General features: G+C 41.0%; 1 protein-coding gene across 3 annotated transcripts in view; it reads left to right on the top strand.

Annotated features, from left to right (window-relative positions):
- eepd1 (endonuclease/exonuclease/phosphatase family domain containing 1) overlaps nt 1-18,997 on the top strand; it is a 151,115-nt gene extending 132,118 nt beyond the window's left edge. For all 3 annotated transcript variants that reach the window (XM_048520090.2, XM_048520072.2, XM_048520082.2), the window contains exons 7-9: nt 6,275-6,401; nt 12,423-12,617; nt 17,837-18,997. In XM_048520090.2, coding sequence (XP_048376047.1) covers nt 6,275-6,401; nt 12,423-12,617; nt 17,837-18,036 — 522 coding nt within the window. In that variant the 3' untranslated portion in view covers nt 18,037-18,997. The remainder of the gene's footprint in view (nt 1-6,274; nt 6,402-12,422; nt 12,618-17,836) is intronic.
- Nucleotides 18,998-22,211: the final 3,214 nt, after the last annotated feature.

Below are 22,211 nucleotides of genomic sequence, written 5' to 3'. Positions count from 1 at the left end.
TTTCATTGGAGAAAAGGAGGAGGAGAGGGGACCTAATTGAGGTATACAAGATAATGAGAGGCATAGATAGAGTCGATAGCCAGAGACTATTTCCCAGGGCAGAAATGGCTAGCACGAGGGGTCATAGTTTTAAGCTGGTTGGTGGAAAGTATAGAGGGGATGTCAGAGGCAGGTTCTTTACGCAGAGAGTTGTGAGAGCATGGAATGCGTTGCCAGCAGCAGTTGTGGAAGCAAGGTCATTGGGGTCATTTAAGAGACTGCTGGACATGCATATGGTCACAGAAATTTGAGGGTGCATCCATGAGGATCAATGGTCGGCACAACATTGTGGGCTGAAGGGCCTGTTCTGTGCTGTACTGTTCTATGTTCTATGTTCTATGTTCTAGTAGAGGAATGATGCTACTGGCCTTGTTTATAGCCTTGAAATGTTTTCTTTTTGATCGATTCACAAAGATTCGTGCTTAGAAATTCAAATATGGTTATGAAATGTGATGTTTTCCAGCCAGTGCTTAACCCCACACAAACTAAGGGTCTAGGCCTGAAACGTCAGCTTTCCTGCTCCTCTGATGCTGCTTGACCTGCTGTGTTCATCCAGCTCTACACCTTGTTATCTCATCCAATCTGAACAACTTTCCCTTTCTTCTTTTGTTGTGTACTTCTCCATCTTCCTGTGAAAACTTTTACCATGTTCACCTCCACGATTCCTCGTGGTAGAAAGAAATTCTCAGGAATTCCATATTGGATTGACAGTAACTGTCTTATATTTACGGCCTGCAGTTTTGAACTTTTCCACAAGAGAAACAGTTTCTCCATGTTTTTATATCAAATCCCGTGCATAACTTTAAAACCTCTGCTAGGTCACCCAATAACATTCTCGTCCCTGGAGAATATAATCCGAATTGTTCTGTCGCCTTTAATCCTTTCATGGGATGTAAGAATTGCTGGCAAGGCCAATATTTGTTGTCTATCCCTCATTGCTCTTAAATTGCTCTTTCTAGGCTATTTCAGAACCCAGTCAAGAATCTACCATATTAGTGTATATTCCAGCACATGCAGCCTACGTCAAGTAAGGATGGCAGATTTTATTCCCTAAAGCATGGTTATGGACCAGATAATTTTTAGAGTAATCAATGATAGATTTGTGGCTACCATTATTGAAACTAACTTTCAATTTCAGATTTTATTAACTCCATTTAGATCCAGCAGCTGCCTCAGTGGGGTTTGAACTCTTTACCTCAGGGTCGCAGTGTCGGACTCTGGATTACTAATGCAGTGAAATTACACGACAACACCTTCTGCCCTGAGACTTGCATTTCTGCTCTAGGATCATTCTTTTAAATCTGCTTTGTACCTTCGACCCCACCTCTTTTTTTTATTTTTGTAATTCAGAAAAAAAGTGCTAAGTCTAATCAAGGTACTGGAAGAGTTAAGTCTTTAATGCTACACAAACCTAACACAATTCCAACTGTTTCTGATTTTGGCAGGCAGCTTTAAAAATGAACATTGTATCCAGCCATAGTTTCATTGGTATAATTAGTAAATGCTTGTAGTAAATGTAGTCTGGCTTTGGCTCTGTGTCCCACAACAGAGGAAGCAAATTCTTAGATTTCAACATGCCCACAGTTTGCTGACACAATCTCTTCACATGAAGTAGCCACTTGGATGAGACAACTGGAGCTGCTGGTGGCATTAAAGTGACAACTGCCTTCTTTTGGCAGAGGGGAAGACGTGGGAGTGGGGTAAGGTGTGATGGAGTGAGGGAAGTTGACGTAGAATGAGAAATCAATAGCATCTAAACTATTTTTTAATATTGTCTGAGAAACACATCAATGACACTCAGAGATAATGGGAACTGCAGATGCTGGAGAATTCCAAGATAATAAAATGTGAGGCTGGATGAACACAGCAGGCCAAGCAGCATCTCAGGAGTGCTCCTGAGATGCTGCTTGGCCTGCTGTGTTCATCCAGCCTCACATTTTATTATCAATGACACTCATACCTGTTTTAGGCTATGACTATAAACCCATATTTACCACCTTCCACAACCTTAGGACATCATAAGGAACTTTGCAACAAATGAAGCACTTTTTTAAAGTGCAATTCCCTTCGTATTATAGCAAAGGTGGCTCCAGTTTGTGCACAGCAAGATCCCACAAACAGCAATTGGTAAGGAATCTGGCAATCCATTTATTTTAAAAACAGCGTTGGATAAGGGATGAAGGTTACTGAGGACACTTGGAGACATTGTGTTCTTTTCATGGTACTATAGCACCTTTTACTTAAATTTGAGCGGACAAAGTGAGCTTTAGGCTCAATGTTTTGGCTAAAAGGGAGCCTCTCTGATACTTGGGTGCAGCACTGAAGGGAGCACTGCATATTCAGCTTGGATTTTGTGCTTATTTCAGGAATAGCATGTGAACTCACATTATTCCAAATCAGGTGAGAGTACGAACATTTGAGCACTTTAATTGAAAGTTGTGCGAAGTTTGATAATAAAAGTCTCCATAACGTTATTTTTGTGCTTGTCTATGAATTTATGTGAATTACAGTGAATTTTCCTTTTGGTATTACATACTGAATTTGTGTTCCTGTAATTATCTCGAGCAGGAATGTTTATAGTGGTGACTCCTTTGCAGAGCTTGTTTTCTCCCAGCCATTCAGAGGGAGTTTCCAACCCTCATTCAACGTATTCCCATTGCTTACAGTGACTCTCCCATTCTGTTGGAACAAAGAACAAAGAAAATTACAGCACAGGAACAGGCCCTTCAGCCCTCCAAGACTGCACTGACATGCTGCCCGTCCCAACTAAAACCACCCCCTACGCTTCCAGGGATCATATCCCTCTATTCCCATTGTATTCATGTATTTTGTCAAGATGCTCTTTAAAAGTCACTACAGTATCTACTTCCACTACCTCCCCTGGCAGCGAGTTCCAGGCACCCATTACCCTCTGTGTTTAAAAAAAGACGTGCCTCGTACATCACCTTTAAACATTGCCCCTCACATCTTAAACCTATGCACTTAGCAACTGACTGTTCTGCCCTGGGAAAAAGCCTCTGCCTGTCCAGTCTGCCTATGCCCTTTATAATCTTGTAGACCTCTATCAGGTCGCCCCACAACCTCCGTCATTCCAGTGAGAACAACCCAAGTTTCTTCAACCTCTACTCATAACTAATGCTTTCCATACCAGGCAACATCCTGGTAAATCTTTTCTGTACCCTCTCCAAAACCACCACATTCTTCTAGTGGTGGGGCAACCAGAATTGAACACAATATTCCAAATGCGGCCTAACTAAGGTTCTATGAAGCTGCAACATTACCTGCCAATTTTTAAACTCAGTGCCCCGGCCGATGAAGGCAAGCATGCTGTATGCCTTGTTGACTACCTTCTCCACCTGCGTTGCCACTTTCAGTGACCTGTGTACCTATATGCCCAGATCCCTCTGCCTATCAGAACTCTTAAGGGTTTTGTCATTTACTGTATATTTTCCATCTGGATTAGACCTTCCAAGATGCATTACCTCACATTTTACCGGATTAAACCCCATCAGCCATCTCTCTGCCCAAGTCGCCAGCCGATCTCGATCCTGCTGTATCCTTTTGATGGTCCTCATCACTTTCTACAATTCCACCAACCTTTGTATCATCGGCAAGCTTACTAATCAGACCAGTTACATTCTCCAGATCATTTATATATATTACAAACAGCAAAGGTCCCAACTCTGATTCCTGAAGAAAGCCAAATAGTCATAGTTTTCGATTCAGAAATGTACCTTTCCATTGCTATCTTCTGTCTTCTAAGACTGAGCCAGTTTTTCATCCATCTTGCAAGCTCACCTCCGACCCTGTGCGACTTTACCTTCTGTATCAGCCTGCCAATCAGGGACCTTGTCACAGGCCTTACTGAAGTCCATGTAGACAACTTCCGCTGCCCTCCCTCATCGATCATCTTTGCTACTTCCTCAAAAAACTCAACCAAGTTAATCAGACATGACCTCCCCTTCACAAAACCATGTTGCCTCTTGCTAATATGCTGATTGATTTCCAGGTGGGAGTAAATCCTGTCTCAAAGAATCCTCTCCAATAATTTCCCTACCACTGACCGAAGGCTCACTGGCCTGTAATTAGCTGGATATTCCTTGCCACCTTTCTTAAACAAAGGAACAACATTGGCTATTCTCTAATCCTCTGGGATCTCCCCTGTAGCCAGTGAGGGTACAAAGATTTCCTTAAAGGCCCCAGCAATTTCCTCCCTTGCCTCTCTCAATATCCTGGGTTATACCCCATCAGGCCCTTGGGATTTGTCTACCTTAATGTTTTTGAAGATCCCAATACCTCCTCCCTTTTGTTCTCAATATGAACCAAACTATCTACACGCCCTTCCCCAGACTCATCATGCATCAAGTCCTTCTCTATGGTGAATAATGATGCAAAGTACTCATTTAATACCTTGCTCATTTTCTCTGGCTCCACACATAAATTCCCTTCCCTGACCTTGAGTGGGTCAACCCTCTGCCTGGCTGCCCTCTTACTCTTTAGATATGTATAAAAAGCCTTGGGATTTTCCTTAATCCTGTTGGCCAATGACTCCTTTTAGCCCTCCTGACACCTTGTTTAAGTTTCTTTTGACTTTCCTTACATTCCACCCTTGCTTCGTGTGTTCCCAGCCTCCTAGCCTTCATAAATGCTTCCCTTTTTTGATTATGCTCACAATATCTCTCATTATCCAAGGTTCCCTAAACTTGCCATACTTATCCTTCATCCTTAAAGGAACGTGCCAGTCCTGTGTTCTGAACAACTTACACTTGAAAGCCTCCCACATAGCATATATTGATTTGCCCTTAAACATCTGCCTCCAACCTACATTCTTCAGTTCCTGCCTAATATTGTTGTAATTAGCCTTCCCCCAATTTAGCACCTTCCAATCTTTATTCATCAGTACCTTAAAACTCACTGAATTGTGATCACTGTTCCCAAGCTGCTCCACTACTAAGACGTTGACCACCTAGCCAGGCTCATTCCCCAATACTAGATTGGGTACTGCCCATTTCCTAATTGGACTATCCACATACAGTTTCGAGACGCCCTCCTGGATGCTCCTTACAAACTCTGCCCCATCCGAGTCCCAAGCAGTAAGTGAGTCCCAGTTAATATATGGGAAGTTAAAATCACCCACTACAATAATGCTGTTACTCTTCCATCTTGCCAAAATCTGCCTACATATCTGTTCTTCTATCTCCCACAGGCTGTTAGGAGGCCTATACTAAACCCCAAACATTGTGATTGCACCCTTCCTGTTCCTGAGCTCTACCCATGTTGCCTCACTGTATGAGCCATCCAAGGTGTCCTCCTGCAATACAGCCATGATATTCTCCTTAACAAGTAGTGCAATTCTCCCATCCTTTTATATCCCCCTCTATCCCGTCTGAAACATCTGTATCCTGGAACGTTAAGCTGCCAATCCTGTCTCTCCCTTAACCAAGTCTCTGTAATAACAACAACATCATAGTTCCATAGCTCTAAGTGAATCTGCTTTATCTGTTACACTTCTTGCATTGAAACATGTGCACTTCAGTTCCACCAGATCCACTTTGGTCAGCACCCACACCCTGCCTGCGCTTCCTCTGAGTCCTATTGGCCCTATTCTCTAGTTCTCTTTCAGTACTTTCACCTCTGCTTTGTTTGCAACCCTCCCACCAAGCTAGTTTAAATCAATCCTGATTGACACCAGCAAACCTCTCCCCCTCCCCCCCCAGCCTGAATATTTGTGCCCCTCCGGTTTAGGTGCAACCTGTCCTTCTTGTACAGGTCCCACTTACCCTGGAAGAGATCCCAATGGCCCAGATATCTGAAAGCTTCCCTCCTACATCTGTTTAGCCACGTTGTTGAGCCACACTATCCACCTATTTCTAGCCTCACTGGCACGTGGCACAGGGAGTAATCCCGAGATTACAACCTTCGAGGTCTTGCTCTTTAACTTTCTACCTAACTCCCTGAACTGCTGCTGCAGGGCCTCGTCACTCATCCTACCTATATCGGTAGTACTGAATTGTACCACAGCTTCCAGCTGTTTACCCTCTCCCTTCAGAATGCTTTCTGCCCTTTCAGAGACATCCTGGACCCTAGCACCCAGGAGGCAACACACCATCCAGGAGCCTCTCTTACGTCCACAGAAGCGCCCATCTGTATCCCTAACTATAGAGTCCCCTATAACTATTGCTGTAGTGATCTTTGTCCTTGCCCCACTCCTACTTTTTGTGTTTTGTTTCTGCAGTTTGGAACAATGAATGTTACCCTGGTAAATATCCATCTGAAAGGAGCAGTCCCTACAGAAGAGAAAACTCACACTGATAGCCATCCAATGTCTCTGTTTACAGACACTCTCCAGGAGACCCTGAGAGGTAAAACACTGCACTGTTTGCAAAAAAAATTTCCACCCTTTGTCTAATTTATCTGCAGTAATTTCTTACGGGAAGCCTTGGCTATAGTGAAGCAGCAAGTTGGGTTCTCTGTACCTTTACTCCAAGAATAGCTACCGAGTGTGTAAGGAGCTCTGTCATTCCATGTCCAATCACGTGGAACTGGAACCCAAGTCTTTAGGGTTTCAGAAGATGTTGTCTCTTGCAGAATAATAAAAGTCTAGTTCTTGGAATGCTGAGTACCTGAAGAAGGGTAGAAAGTGTCTGTAAGTATCTGCAGTGAGACAAACAAATTAACATTTCGAGTTTAATATCACACTTTGGAAATCAATGACACTGCCAGACCTGCTGAGTTTCTCCAACTCTGTTTTCATTTCCTCTATTACCATTTTTTTGTTTACAGTTATGCTTAATAATGTTAATGTTTATTTCCAAGAATGTGGACCTGATGTTACCACATGTACAATTGTTATTTCTTTTTCTCTTCCTTCTGCTCCTGACCTAAGGATGTGATGGTTGGTTTCTGTTGATTCCTTGCCACATTTCTGTACTTCTCTGCACTTACCATCATTGTACATGGGAATAATATTAACAAAATGCTATGCTATGTATAACAAATTTGTCCGTCTGTATGCATAGTTTCTGAGCTGTTCAGTTAACTTTAATCGATGGTTAATATTGCACCAACTTTGAGGGATTATTTCAGAAAATGACCAGGTCACACAGTAACCCTAATGTTTTAAATACAGTATTTTTGGATATTATTTCTGATGTACGAAGCTACTGTACTATGCATTGGCTGTAAATTTGATCTAGTTTCTCATTTATGTATGGCCAATACTACCTTCTAACTTGAAAAGCAGTGGAATGACTTTGGTGGCCTGGCCAATATTCATTATTCAACTAGCATTACTACTGCTTTTTGCTTGCTCCCTAGCTGCAGAATTTGCAACAACAGTGATGACACCTTTTAAAAATACTTTATTAACAGTGAAGTGCTTTAGTGGAGCCCCTGAGGTTGTAAAAGATGTAGTAGAAGTGCAGGTCTTTTCACAGACTGGTGATATCTCAACAGCATCTATGCCAACGTTACATTATTTGCTCAGTAAGGGAAGAATAAAGCTGAGCGCATGAGTCCTCAGTGGAGGTGTAAGTTTTATTTTGCTTATGAGGATGCTGGGTTGTCTACACTGCCAAGCAGTTGATGTTTAACAGGTCATTTCTGGTGTTTTCTAGTATTTTTGATCACCTTTCAAACCAAGAATCATTTCATTCGGAGATATATATCTCAGATATATTGACATGAAAACAAAGTATTTGTCAAACTTTATTTATTACATAGACTGTACTGCCACTGGTATTCCACCCCTAAGATATGATTGTTTTTATTAATATTTTTTCTTAACTTAATAAACACCACCATCGAAGGATACAGCCCAGTGTTGCTCATCATTTAAATAAATAATTTGTTTAACTTTTCAGGAGGTACTGTCAGCAGGTTTGTGGATGACACATAGTTTGGTGGCATAGTGGACAGTGAAGAAGGTTGTCTGGGATTACAGGAAGATCTTGATCACCTGGGCCAGTGGGCTGAAGAATGGCAGATGAAGTTTAATTTAGATAAATGCAAGGTGTTGCATTTTGATAAGTCACACCAGGGCAGGACTTACACAGTCAATGGTAGGGCTCTGGGGAATGTTAAAGAACAAAGAGATCTAGGGGTACAGGTTCATAGCTCCTTGAAAGTGGAGTCACAGGTAGACAGGGTGGTGAAGAAGGCTTTCAACTTGCTTCCTTTCAGTGGCTAGAGCGTTGAGTGTTGGAGTTGGGACATCTTGTTGCAGCTGTACAAGATGTACACATTTCGAGTACTGCATACAATTCTGGTTACCCTACTATAGAAAGGATATTATTAAACTAGAAAGAGTGCAGAAAAGATTTACTAAGATGTTTCCTGGAATGGGAGGTTTGGGTTATAAGGAGAGGCTGGACAGGCTGGGAGTTTTTTTCCCCTGGAGTGTAAGAGACTGAGGGGTGACCTTAGAGAGGTCTATAACATCACCATAGGCACAGATAAGATAGAGAGCCAACAGCTTTTCCCTATGATAGTAGGAACTGCAGATGCTGGAGAATCTGAGATAACAAGGTATAGAGCTGGATGGACACAGTAGGCCAAGCAGCATCAGAGGTGCAGGAAATCTGATGTTTCAGGCCTAGACCCTTCTTCATAAAAAGAAGGGTCTAGGGCCAAAACATCAGCTTTCCTGCTCCTATGATACTGCTTGGCCTGCTGTGTTCATCCAGCTCTACACCTTGTTATCTCAGCTTTTCTCTATGTTAGGGGAGTTTAAAACTAGAGGGCATGGGTTTGAGGTGAGAGTGGAGAGATCCAAAAGAGGGGCAATTTTCTCACACAGAGGGAGGTGAGCCCCTGGAACAGGTTACCAGAGGTAAGGTGGAGGCAAGTACTATTTTGTCATTTTAAGAAACATGGATGGGATAGGTATGGAGGGATATGGATCAAATACAGGCAAATGGGACTAGATTAATTGTGAAAACTGGAGAGTTTGGATAAGTTGGGTTGAAGGGCCTGTTTCCATGCTGAAAACCACTGTGTAGGTTTTGTTTGTGATTTTATAGACCTCTATAAGGTCAACCCTCAGTCTCTTACACTCCAGGGAAAAAAAAACTCCCAGCCTGTCCAGCCTCTCTCTCAAACCCAACCTTCCAGTCCAGGAAACATCTTAGTAAATCTTTAAACCTCAAATAATTGTAAACGTATACAGTTTGTTTAAACCCTTTTTCAATTCCTTTAAATGTTACAATTTAAATATAACTAGCAACAAAGTTTAAGCTTTAAGCAAGCTAAAGGTCAGTTTATTATCTAACCATTGCTGACAATGGTTAAGTAAATAAAAGTAACACAGTTTTTAGTACAAGAAGATACAAAGGTTAAAAGTAGATATGGGTAAAAATAGACTGAAGGAAGGTGAGTTGATGATAATTGCAGGCTTGTGAGTTACTGAAAAATTCTCTGAGTTGAAGGGGTTGACAACTTGAAAATGGAATTCAGCAACTACAATGGTTTCTGAAGTTGAACAGTTGGAGGTTGCTTTAACAGATGGATTTGAGCAAAACAAGTTCTGGAAAGCAGTGAAGGCTCCTTTATGTCTCTTTTATGGCATTGCAGGTGATGGTCCCTTGGTAATCTAGTTCAGTACACAGCAGTTCTTAGCTGGCTTGCCTTTGTCCTCTCCCAGTTGAGAGCTTTCTGATGTGAACTGATGCAGTCTGTCAGAGATCTTCTTGGTGATCTTTTCAAAATGTTCCTTTAGCCTGTCTTCAGCAGATAAAAATTCAAAATGGCTGCTTTAATGTTAAGAATCAGAGTTCCGCAGAGTTAGCATTTGTATTCCTGGAACTCTCTTTGAGAGGCCCTTCCGATCTCCTGTAACATTTTTCTCTGAAATTATGAATTCTCAAACTTTAGTATAGGCCTAATGTAATGTACATTAGAAACTCAGCCGATCTGGCAGCATCTGTGGAGAGAGAAACAGAGTTAACAATTCAAGTCTGATATGTCATGATACAACGCTTCCTCAGAACTCAGTGAACCTATTGGACCTGTTGTGTTAGTCAAGGGGTAATTGAATTCCAAATTGCTCCACTTTGAGTTGATGTTGAGGTAATACCCCAGCTATCCGTTTTTCCAACTGAAACGAATCAATGGGGATAGCCATATGATCCTGGAAGCCACTTAGCAAGATTCTGTATTTTGGTGAGCCTAGCCTTCTGTACAAAAATAATATGACTCTTACACAGTCATGACAAAACTCACAATTTACAACTAGTTAATAAACAGGCAACCACAATAACTAATACCTTAGACAGGGAACCAGTAAAAACTGATTAGATGTTAATTACCATTAAGTTCTAATTTTAAGGCAGTTTTAAAATCTCATTTTAGCACTAATTTCAAGTATGGTTCTAATCTCATTCTGAAGAAATGCTGCAGTGTTCCATTGAACTTGATTCTGTCTGTCCAGAAACATTTAAGTAATTGATTTTTTTTTCAAGTCATACATTCTGTCTGCCCAGCTGCAGCCCAACATTTCACAACTTTGTATTGTTCAGTAGTTGCATTCTGTTGTCTGTTGTTAGAGCATTGCAAAGACCAGTTAGATCCCTTGTACTGAATTACATGCCAAGTTGCTAACTGCGATCATTCATTCAGCTTTAACAGCCTCCCTACTCAATGATTGTTTGTTTATTTGGAAGACTGAAGCCATTGTGTTTAGCTTGTGTCAAAAGCTTCATTTTTTTGGCGCTGAATCCATTCACCTCCTCTATGCTGAACCAAATTGTTTGAAATAATGAAATAAATAATTTCATGAACTATTTAGATGTGTGCTTGCGATGCAAGGTTATCGACTAAGTGCTGGGAAATGGGATTGAAATAGATAGGTGGTTGTTTCTAACCGGTATGGGCATAGTGGGCTGAAGGTTCCTTTCCACTGCTGTAGATATCAATGACTCTATGCTCCTATGTCATAGAGTCACAGAGTCCTACAGTATGGAGACAGGCCCTTCAGCCCAAACTTGTCCATGCCGACCAAAAAATCCATCCACACTAACCCCATTTCCATGCACTTGGCCCATATTCTTCTGAACCTTTCCCATCCAAATGCCTTTCAGATGTTGTTAAAGTACCCACCTCAACCACTTCTGCTGGCAGCTTATTCCATATGCGTACCATCCTCTATAAAGAAACATTGCCCCTCAAGTTCATGTGTATTCTTTCCCTTCTTACCTTAAACTGATGCCCTCTAGTCATCGATTCCCCAACCCTGGGAAAAAGACTGAGTGCATTCACCCTATCCATGCCTCTCATGATCTTATGCACTTCTATAAGATCCCCCCTCAGTCTCCTACACTCGAAAGAAAAATGTCCTAGCTTGTCCAACCTCTCCCCAGAATTCAGTCCCTGGCAATATCCTTGTAAATTTCTTCTGCACTCTTTCCGGTTTAATAACATCTTTCCTCTAGCAAGCTGACTAAAACTGAACACAAAACTCCGACATAACTTCCCAACTCACTGTCCTGTCTACCTGCAACTCCACTTTCAGGGAACTGTGCACCTGAACTCCAATGTCTCTCTGTTCACTCTATAATGTCACTCTATAAGGCTCTGCCATTCACCATGAAACTCCTGCCTTGACTTGACTTTTCAAAATGCCATACCTCTCATCTGTCTATATTAAAATCCACGTATGTAGCACCTTTCAAGATCAAGATATTCGAAAGTACCTGAAAGTCAATTAAATACTTTTGAAGTGAAGTCACTGTTATAATGCTATTTTTAATTCTCTTGTTATTTAACCTGTTTTTCTAATCAACCTGTTCAGAGATATTACAACACACCTCTGAAGCAGGTGGGACTTGAACCCAGGCCTCCTGGTACAGTGTTAGGAACACGAGAGCCTGTTATAATGTTAATATCTTCAACTCCAGTTGAAATCCACATTTGCCAAATTACAGAGATTATTTACTTTCATCTCTACAACACTGGTCACAAATGTCCCTACCTAGCCCTCTTTAGTTCGGAGCATCACCTTTGTCAATTCCGAGTTACAATTACTGCTGGCTTCCCTAGATAACTTCAACTCGTACAAATAACTGATGTCCTGTGTTGCAATGTGCGAGGACAATCACTTCATCAGACCAAAATGACTAAAGAACCAGATTGTTCCTTCAGGCCAGTAGCAGGGAAAAGTTTAAATCTCCTAAAACTTCTATTATTGAAGAAAAAAATAGTAATACTGAGTCAAATCCAGATTCAGGGATGTTAATGGTAGCTCTTCGATGCTGAAGAGACTGAATTCTCTTACATGTTGAATGCACCCTGGATTAAAACTGTTCCCTCGTGATTGACTGCACGCTATTAATAAACCAGATAGAGCTGTTGATGACTAAAATTGTTGAAATGGTTTATTTTATTCATAGGTGAAAAGGACATTGTTATTTTGGGGGACTTCAATCTGTCACCTGATGTGAATGCTTTTGATCTCCTACGAAAGGAAAGATTCCTTCACTGTGTTCCAGCAAATACTTACACAAATATTAGCACTAAGAACCCCCAGGGTTCAAAGTCTACGGACAACATCTGGATCAGTCGCTCACTCAAGAAAGCATATTCAGGTATGAATCAAATCTGATCAGGACAAATTGGCAGCCATGCAAACTATACAATTTGTTCTTTTTTTCTTAAGTAAAAACTGTACAAGTCACAAGGTAGATATGTGGTTAAATTAAATGATCTGGATGCTCCTTTCTAACTAGCCTGTTGCAGAACTACTGTTATAATGTAAGGCGCCAGGGACCCAGATTCAATTCTAGCCTGGGGTGACTGCCTATGTGAAGTTTGTACCTTCTCCCCTGTCTGCATGAGTTACCTCCAGGTGCTCTGGTTTCCTCCCATAATCCAAAGTTTAGGTGGATTGGCCATGTCAAATTTCCCATAGTATCTAGGATGTACAATGTATAGAATGATCCATAGCATCCCGACAGTGTGGAAACTGGCCCTTCAGCCCAACAAGTCCACACTGATCTTGGGAGCATCTCACCCAGACCCATGCCATAAACTCACCTAATCCACGCATCCCTGAACACTGCGGGCAATTTAGCACGGCCAATCCACCTAGCCTGCACGTCCTTGGACAGTGGGATGAAACCAACGCAGATATGGGGAAAATGTGCAAACTCCACACAGACAGTTGTCTGAGGGAAAAACGAACCCAGGCCCCTGGCGCTGTGAGGCAGCAGTGCTAACCGCTGAGCCACCGTGCTACCCAAAGTTATGTAGATTAGCCAGTGTGAATACAGGGATAGGGTGGAGGCCTGAGCCTGGGTGGAGTGCTCTTTGGAGCATCCTTGAGACTTGATGGGCCAAATGGCCTTTTGCTGGACTGTAAGGATTCTGTGATTTCTGGTCTGAAAGCCTTGGTGCTATCAAATTATTCATAAATTCCTGTTGTTTGAATTTATAATGAAGTTGCCATCTATACTTGAAATGTTATAAATATACCAGAAGTGGTGGTGTAGATCCCACAGTTGTGCATCTCCATGTAGCTAATACCACAGAGGAAATCCATTGTTCAAATCAACTCTCTTTCCCAAGTGCCCAACATTTTGTTTTTTTCAACAAAAGATACTTATTAAATGAAGGAACTGTAATATAAAGGAAGGCCAGAATGTGTGACTTCCAGATAATGGTAAGAATTACATCTGGATTGCTTAGTAAAATCAAATTTTAAGATGTTGTCCAATTGACTTAGTACCTTCCACTCAGTTCGAAGGCTAACCATTGCAAGGAGGTATAGAAAAAGATTCCATGCTAAAGAAATGAAAGAAAAACATTGTTGAAGGATGAACTTATTCAATTCAGTATGTTCACGAACACAAGAGACTTGCTGGTTTTTTTGGGATGAGCTAGGCATCTTTCTAGATGTCATTTGTAAAGGAAGGAAGGTCATCATGATAGAATCATTATGACCTAATATTGTTTAACAACTTCTTTTCCAATTTATGCCCACATGAGAGAGCTGAGAAGACTTGTAAGAGAGCCAGTATATTGGCTTAGTATTAGCAGTGACATCTCTGCTTGTTAAGAACTGCAAGACATGTCATGAGTATATGCCAAGTTAATGCAAACAGCCATTGATACTGTATAAATTGCCTGCTCATTCTTGGTCCTGAGTGGAATTGCATCTTTTTCATGTTCGTGGAAATGACTTATTTCGTTATCATTGACTACTTTTACCCCATCATTCATCAATTCATCAATTACACACACTCTGAGCTGCATTTTAGATCATTTGACATCCCAAGAGAGATTATTACAGATAATGCTCCACAATGTATTGGCAAACCAAACCAGGATGTGTAGAAAAATGGATTATTGATCATGTTACTTCCTCTTTGCGTTATCCCAGCTCCAAGCTCTAGCTGAAAGCATGATTCACCCAGTGAAAAATGTAATCCTCCATTGTCGGCAGTTGAAGCAAGATCTGCTCATTAAAATGTTACATTTGAGACCATAATCACCGAGTGCAATCATCCATCCCTGGCAGAGTTCACGTTTGGCAGGCCAGTGTATTCAAATTTACTGAGTTATACGCAAAATGTTCCTTTTAGAACAGCAGCGTGTAAAACTGCAAAATGACAAATATGCACAATAAAAATGCAGAATTTCCAAAGTTACCAGTGGGACAGTAAGCTCTTATTCAGAGCTACCAGAGAAGGGGTATGGTGACCAGCCAAAGTGACACGAATGTGTTCAAAACTAAGATCCTGTTAGATTCATGTCATGACAATGCACTGGTGAGTCAGAACTAAAGGCAAATCGGGTCTGTTTCATTTTCCCAATCGCCCCAGTACTGCTATCATGAGCAAGATTCTGAAATCAAATAGAAATGACAAACAATAGCACTAATGACTCTGAGCAATTAATGGCACCATCAAGCAAAGCCAGCACCCCAGGATACAATACAAGTATGAACAAAGATTCATTGGGTACCACAATACCCTATTATGAATACAATGAAATTATGGAAAATGTGAAGGTTTTGTTCTTTGAAGGCTAGTTATCATTCTTTCTACTGGAGGTGGGCAATGGGATAGTGGTCAAACAGTGTCATGTGTAGCTGCCCATGGTCATTAGCCAAGATGATTTAGACGGGAAATATCCTTTCTGCGTCTGCTCTGACGAAACCCTTCAGGATCCAATAGAGATGCCTACTCTTCTAAACCCCAGATGATACAAGCCGAGCCTGTCCAAGCTTTCCTCATAAGACAAACACCAATCCAGACATTAATCTAGTAAACAATCTCTGAACTGCTTCCAATGTACTTGCATCCTTCCTTAAGTAAGGAGACTGATATTGTACATTATTAAAAAATGTGGTCTCATTAACATCCTGTGCAACTGAAACGTAACCTTCCTTCTTTTGTATTTAATTCTCCACGCAATAAACAGTAGCATTTCATTAGCTTTCTTAATTATTTGTTGTACCTGCATACTCATCTTTTGCAATTCACGCATTTGGACATCCATATTCTCTGCAAGCTTTGCAATCTCTCACATTTAGATTTTTTAACATTCTGCCAAAATGGACAATGTCACATATTCCTGCAGTATTCTCCAATTGCCAGATCTTTGCCTATTCACTTAGTCTATCTTTATCCCTATATATCCTTCTTGTTTTCTCTTCATATATTACTTTCTTACCTATCTTTGTGTAAGAGTAAATTCAACAACCATATCTTCATTTACATCATTAGTACCTGCATATCTGCAAGTAGTTCTATAAATAGTGAAAAGTTGAAGCTCCAACATGGTCCATGTGGCACAGCATTCGTTACATCTTGCCAAAGAAGAAAGAATCCAATTATACCAGCTCATTTTAACCAGTTCTGCTTTTGTGTCCTTGTAATTTTCATTATCTAACTTTTTAAAATACCTGTTTTGGACCTCCTTTCCCCTTTAAATTGAATGTAAAATTCAATAATTTATGATTGATGCCAAGGCGGACCCCTTGCCTACGAGATTATCAATTAATCTCATTCGTTGCACAATACCAATCTAATAAAGCCTACGTTCCATTTAGTTCATTGAATTCATCTAATCTACCTTTGCCTATACTATTTTTCCAGTCTGCATGTAGATTTAAATCGCCACGTGATTATTGCTGTACCATTCTGACAATCTCTCATAATTTCATCCTTTATTCTCCATCCTGCCATGTGGTTACTATTAGGGGCCATGCATTCCACTCCCACTGATTAATTTTCATCTTTATCTATTCTCAATTCTACCGGGACCGTTTCTACATCCCTATTTCCTGAAGTTAGGTCATCCCTCTCTATTGCGGTAATATTATCATTAATTAATAGATCACTCCTCAACCTTTTCATAACCTCCTGTCCTCCTCAAATGCTATATATGTTTCAGTATTCAGGTCCCATTCTCTGCCTGTTTGCAGCCATTTTTCTGTGATGGTATTTAAATTGTATATATAGTAAATGTTTTATTAATTGGCACCTGTGGGACCAGGAGTGTACCAGTTGATCAAATATTCTGGATAATCGAGGTATGCATAACTGCAGTAAACCCTGACCAAACAAAGGTTTGAGATGTCAACATCACCTCAAAAAAATCTATGTAAAAACATCAATGCACCTCCTAAAATCAATGTTTTATACATAACTGAAAAAACCATAGAAAATACAGGGAGACAGAGACCCATCAGTGCTTATATACTCAGCCAGGGAATCCTGAAGCTGGTCAGAGATGAAACCAGTCGGTTCAGTCAACGCACCCTCTCCAGCCCATCCTACAAAAACACTGAGTGTAAACTGAAGCGTAGCAGTGAAAGGATCTTGCATGCACTATACTCTGTCAGTTATGAGCAGCACGCTCTGCATTGTGACTTCCCACCACCACCACCTTTGCACCCCCCTCAACCCATCCCAGTGGCATGCCCATCTCTCCTCCAGATATGAGAATGCCTTCAGGTGCCTCCGCTCGTGTGGCTGCAGCTACCAGTTCCTTTATCCCCTCATATTCTGGACGGTAATCCACAAAATCCACTAACATCAACTGTCTGGTCATCTTGGTTCTTGGTCTCATGGGTCTTCTCAGTCAGTATCTCTTCCTCCTGCTGCTTGATTGAATATTCCTCTTGCACCACGTCTGTGGTGCCAATGACATTGGCCATGGTTGTGTTCTTTGCTTTCTCCTGCAGGTTTGGCATTCTGATTTACAGCATAAATACTCAGGCGTTGTGGTAGATTGCTATGTTTGAGGTATTTCATTTTTACGGGTTTGTCAAGAGTGCCAGTTGATAAGGTGATGGTTAGAACAAATTTTGCTGTAGTTTTACTTGAGGTACTGGTTAATCTGTTGTGTTTCGCTTGTTGTGTGCATTCAGAAGCAATAAAAATTGGCACTAAACTATATAAGCAGGCTTTAGGATGAGTGATTAAAAGTTTGGTCAAAGAGATAAGTTTTAAGGAATATGGTAAGAGAAGGAGAGAGAGTTAAAGTGATAGGGAGGTTTCGACACTTAATTTACGTCCATGTTAAACACTGTCATAAATAGCTCTGATAATACTTGGTGCAAAAATAACTTCAACTGTTCGAGTTCAATTTTATTTCTGATTTGTATTTGCCTTTGACAAGTAGTTTGATATTTTTAAGCTTTACTTTTTTAAAAAAAATTCAGATATTACCACGGGTTACAGTGTCAGATAAAGAAGAAAGGCTTCTTTTCCGTCTCTCTCTGCAGCTCCCTGTTATTGAGTGTGGTTTGCCTTCCTAAATACATTTGCAATTCTTTTGTTCCCCCCATGTTATGTAGGTCATTGGGCTGTTATTAGGGAAGGTCTCACCAACCCCTGGATTCCTGACTGTTGGTCATGGGGAGGAGTTGCGTCTGACCACTGTCCATTATGGGCAGAATTCTACGTAGACAAAGACTTCAACAGGAAAGTGCCATTTGGAAACGGCAGTGCAGTGACTGTTGAGCAAGCCGATGGGAGCACAAAGGATGAGCGGTGACACGCAAAGACTGTATTCCATGTTGTTATTGGACATTTATCACCGAAGTTATTTGTCAATGAAGCCAGTGAGTGACTGAATGTGAGAGAATCTAATCTGCCTTTTAACAAATAACTTTCAGTTGTGATGTGATTTATTTCTACTGCAAATAAGTATGTTATAGAGAAACGTAGTCAATTGTTCTCTTTTGGTGGGGAACTGGAGTAAAAAGAGATTTTAAATTGAAGAAAAGATACTTTATGCCAAATGAAGTGGCAGTTTAACATAATGGTGTTAATATACCCTATTTTGAAAAAGAGAATGGCATTAAGTTTAGTTTCTTCCTTCTGTCTTTCCAGTTCAAAAACTGTCAAGGTACTGCACTATTCAATTCGATACCAGTGATGTAGCTTGAATTCAGAAGCTAAACACAAAAAAAAACTACAGCTGCTGCTGGCATTTTGTGCTTTGGATAACACATGATATAAAAGGTTAAATTTGTACATAAACCTTCCCAAAATAGTAAAACAAAAGATTTTATTTTGTGATTATTGCACAGAACTTTAGAATATATTTGTTCCTATTCTGATATTAGCAATACAAAAAGGTTTTTAAAAAATCTATTTGTACTGATCTTGTACTGGTACAGTACTTTATGGAGAGTGAAAATGTTTGGTACGCTAAGATTGCATCTATTGCACATTAGTAACATACTGCTGGGGTAATTCATAATTTGCCTGAACCCAGGGAGTTTTAAGGGATGAGTCTGCATTCTGCAGCAAAATGGTGCTAGCACAGTGTAGCTAGATCTACAGTCCAACACTTGAGCATTGACTGTCTCCTGTGAGCCTGTGACTAGAATACCAAAATGGTACCATTTATGACTATTACTATTATTACAACTTGTAATATGAAATTGTATGTTACTCTAAAAATGCACATTTGATTTAAAAAGCTAATAAACTTAACCAATGTGAGTAAATTGCTGATGCACCTGTCATTGTTGAAGATATGAAGATGATTAAAATACTATGTGATGCTGATTACAGAACTATGCCATTTAAGCATCACAAGTGACCTTTTACTTCTGAAAAAAAGTCAGCCCTGCCTTTGTCTTGCATAGGCTGGTATCAAAAACTCGGTGTAAATTAGTAATGGGCTGTGACTGGTTCAGGTTATTGATCCAGCAAGAAAGAAAAATGAGCATCATGCTTATTTTATTTCAAATATATCAAAGAATTGAGTTTTAGTTGAAGGGAGAGTTGGCGAGCACTACAAATACAATAAGCCTTGCCTAAAATTAAAGGAACCCTTTCTGAAAAGATTGTAATATTGTACCACTGATATGATGTGAAAGCAATGATGGTAAGAAAAGAACATAAGACGTAGGAGTGGAAGTAAGGCCATTCGGCCCATTGAGTCCACTCCGCCGTTTAATCATGGCTGATGAGCATTTCAACTCCACTTCCCTGCACTCTCCCCACAGCCCTTAGTTCCTTGAGAGATCGAGAATTTATCAACAATAGTGAGTAAAAGGCAAAGCAAACGTAGAGCAAATCCTCTTGACCATGTCCTGTCCACCCCTTCGGTTTATACCCTGTCTCTCACTCCCAGTTCATGTTTTACCGTCCCCCCCTACACCCTCGACCCTGCCCGGCCTTCTCCTTTTTCACCCCAACTGTCCCTGTGTCCTAACTTCTGCTGGTAGACATAGTATCTTGATGCCTTATTGCCCTGTTTCACCTCTTATCAACAAATGCCTCTTCTCTGAGTGTGGCATCTTTGTATATTCACATGTCTTAGTCATCCCAGACTGGAGTGCACCTTGTTTGAATTGAGCCACTTCATATTGATTGAATTTCAAATAGGTACTTGTTCCCTCGCTGACATCATTGTTGTATAGCATTGTCCTTCAGAACTCCTTGATATATTTTGTCATGTTTTGATGACCGACATTGAATTAAACTTGCATCCAATTTTGGATTAAATATGTGATATCATAAAGAGTAGCACAGTAGCTGATATCTGAAGGGTTGTTTTTAGTATTCCTTGGAAAATTGGTATAACATTGAATGAAACTCCTCAAAATTAGCTCTAACCTTTGAGTATAAAATAAGTAAAATTTCCCTTAAGTTTGTTAGCATCCTTATTCTTAAAACTTATATTGGACACATTTCCATTTTACAAATGCTAGCTCAACAGAGGAAATGTCTTAATTATTGATGGCTACAACATTCAGAAGTTTAATTCCCTTATAAAAAGTATTCTGCTGTTCTATTCTTACAACAAACGTGAATAACCTCACAGTTCTGCACATTATACTGCATCTTCCATTTTGTTGCCCATTCACTTACCTGTAAAGTCTATATCACAGACGTTAAAAGCTCCAAGCAGATTGAGCAAGTTGCTCCAAGGGCTATCCTTTAGGGACTGATCTGATGACATATATGTGCCTGCAGTGCTGCCAATGATGTTGAGGAAAGGTACAACAGAAACCACATCACCACAGGTGATGTTGAAATAAGATCTGGGAGTGCCTTTGGGTACACATGGCACTGAAGAGGGTACTGAAGCCCCAGGGAAAGGAGTTGCAGCCAATTTAGTCTCCTGCAAAGAGAAGGGAGAGGAGCATAATGTGAGTACAGTACTGACAGCGAAACCTATGACAGCCTCATCGAAAATTTACAAACTTGACATCATATGTGAGTGATGAGTAAATATGTCCCTCTGAGACAGGCAAGAAGGGGTAAGATGAAGGAACCTTGGATGACGAGAGCGGTGGAGCTTCTTGTGAAAAGGAAGAAGGTAGCTTACATAAGGTGGAGGAAGCTAGGGCCAAGTTCAGCTAGAGAGGATTACACGCAGGCAAGGAAGGAGCTCAAAAATGGTCTGAGGAGAGCCAGGAGGGGGCACGAGAAAGGCTTTGCAGAAGGAATCAGGGAAAACACAAAGGCATTTTACACTTACGTGAGGAATAAGAGAATGGTCAAAGAAAGAGTAGGGCCGATCAGGGATAGCATAGGGAACTTGTGTGTGGAGTCTGAGGAGGTAGGGGAAGCCCTTAATGAGTTTTTTGCTTCTGTCTTTACGAAAGGAACGAACTTTGTAGTGAATGAAACCTTTGAAGAGCAGGTGTGCATGCTGGAATGGATAGAGATGGAGGAAGCTGATGTGCTGAAAATTTTGTCAAACATTAAGATTGACAAGTCGCCAGGCCCGGACCAGATTTGTCCTCGGCTGCTTTGGGAAGCGAGAAATGAAATTGCTTCGCCACTTGCGAAGATCTTTGCATCCTCGCTCTCCACTGGAGTCGTACCTGAGGACTGGAGAGAGGCAAATGTAATTCCTCTCTTCAAGAAAGGAAATAGGGAAATCCCCAGCAATTACAGACCAGTAAGTCTCACGTCTGTCGTCTGCAAGGTGTTAGAAAGGATTCTGAGGGATAGGATTTATGACCATCTGGAAGAGCATGGCTTGATCAAATACAGTCAACACGGCTTTGTGAGGGGTAGGTCATGCCTCACAAACCTTATCGAGTTTTTTGAGGATGTGACTAGAAAAGTTGATAAGGGTCGAGCTGTGGATGTGGTGTATATGGACTTCAGTAAGGCATTTGATAAGGTTCCCCATGGTAGGCTCATTCAGAAGGTCAGGAGGAATGGGATACAGGGGAACTTAGCTGCTTGGATACAGAATTGGCTGGCCAACAGAAGACAGCGAGTGGTAGTAGAAGGGAAATATTCTACCTGGAAGTCAGTGGTGAGTGGGGTTCCACAGGGCTCTGTCCTTGGGCCTCTACTGTTTGTAATTTTTATTAATGACTTGGATGAGGGGATTGAAGGATGGGTCAGCAAGTTTGCAGACGACACAAAGGTCGGAGGTGTCATTGACAGTATAGAGGGCTGTTGTAGGCTGCAGCGGGACATTGACAGGATGCAGAGATGGGCTGAGAGGTGGCAGATGGAGTTCAACCTGGATAAATGCGAGGTGATGCATTTTGGAAGGTCGAATTTGAAAGCTGAGTACAGGATTAAGGATAGGATTCTTGGCAGTGTGGAGGAACAGAGGGATCTTGGTGTGCAGATACATAGATCCCTTAAAATGGCCACCCAAGTGGACAGGGTTGTTAAGAAAGCATATGGTGTTTTGGCTTTCATTAACAGGGGGATTGCGTTTAAGAGTCGTGAGATCTTGTT

This window comes from Stegostoma tigrinum, chromosome 2, assembly GCF_030684315.1.
Source record: "Stegostoma tigrinum isolate sSteTig4 chromosome 2, sSteTig4.hap1, whole genome shotgun sequence".
Classification (NCBI taxonomy): Eukaryota; Metazoa; Chordata; class Chondrichthyes; order Orectolobiformes; family Stegostomatidae; genus Stegostoma; species Stegostoma tigrinum.
Note: the sequence above shows the minus strand (reverse complement) of the source record. Positions and strands in the feature narration are given on the sequence as shown.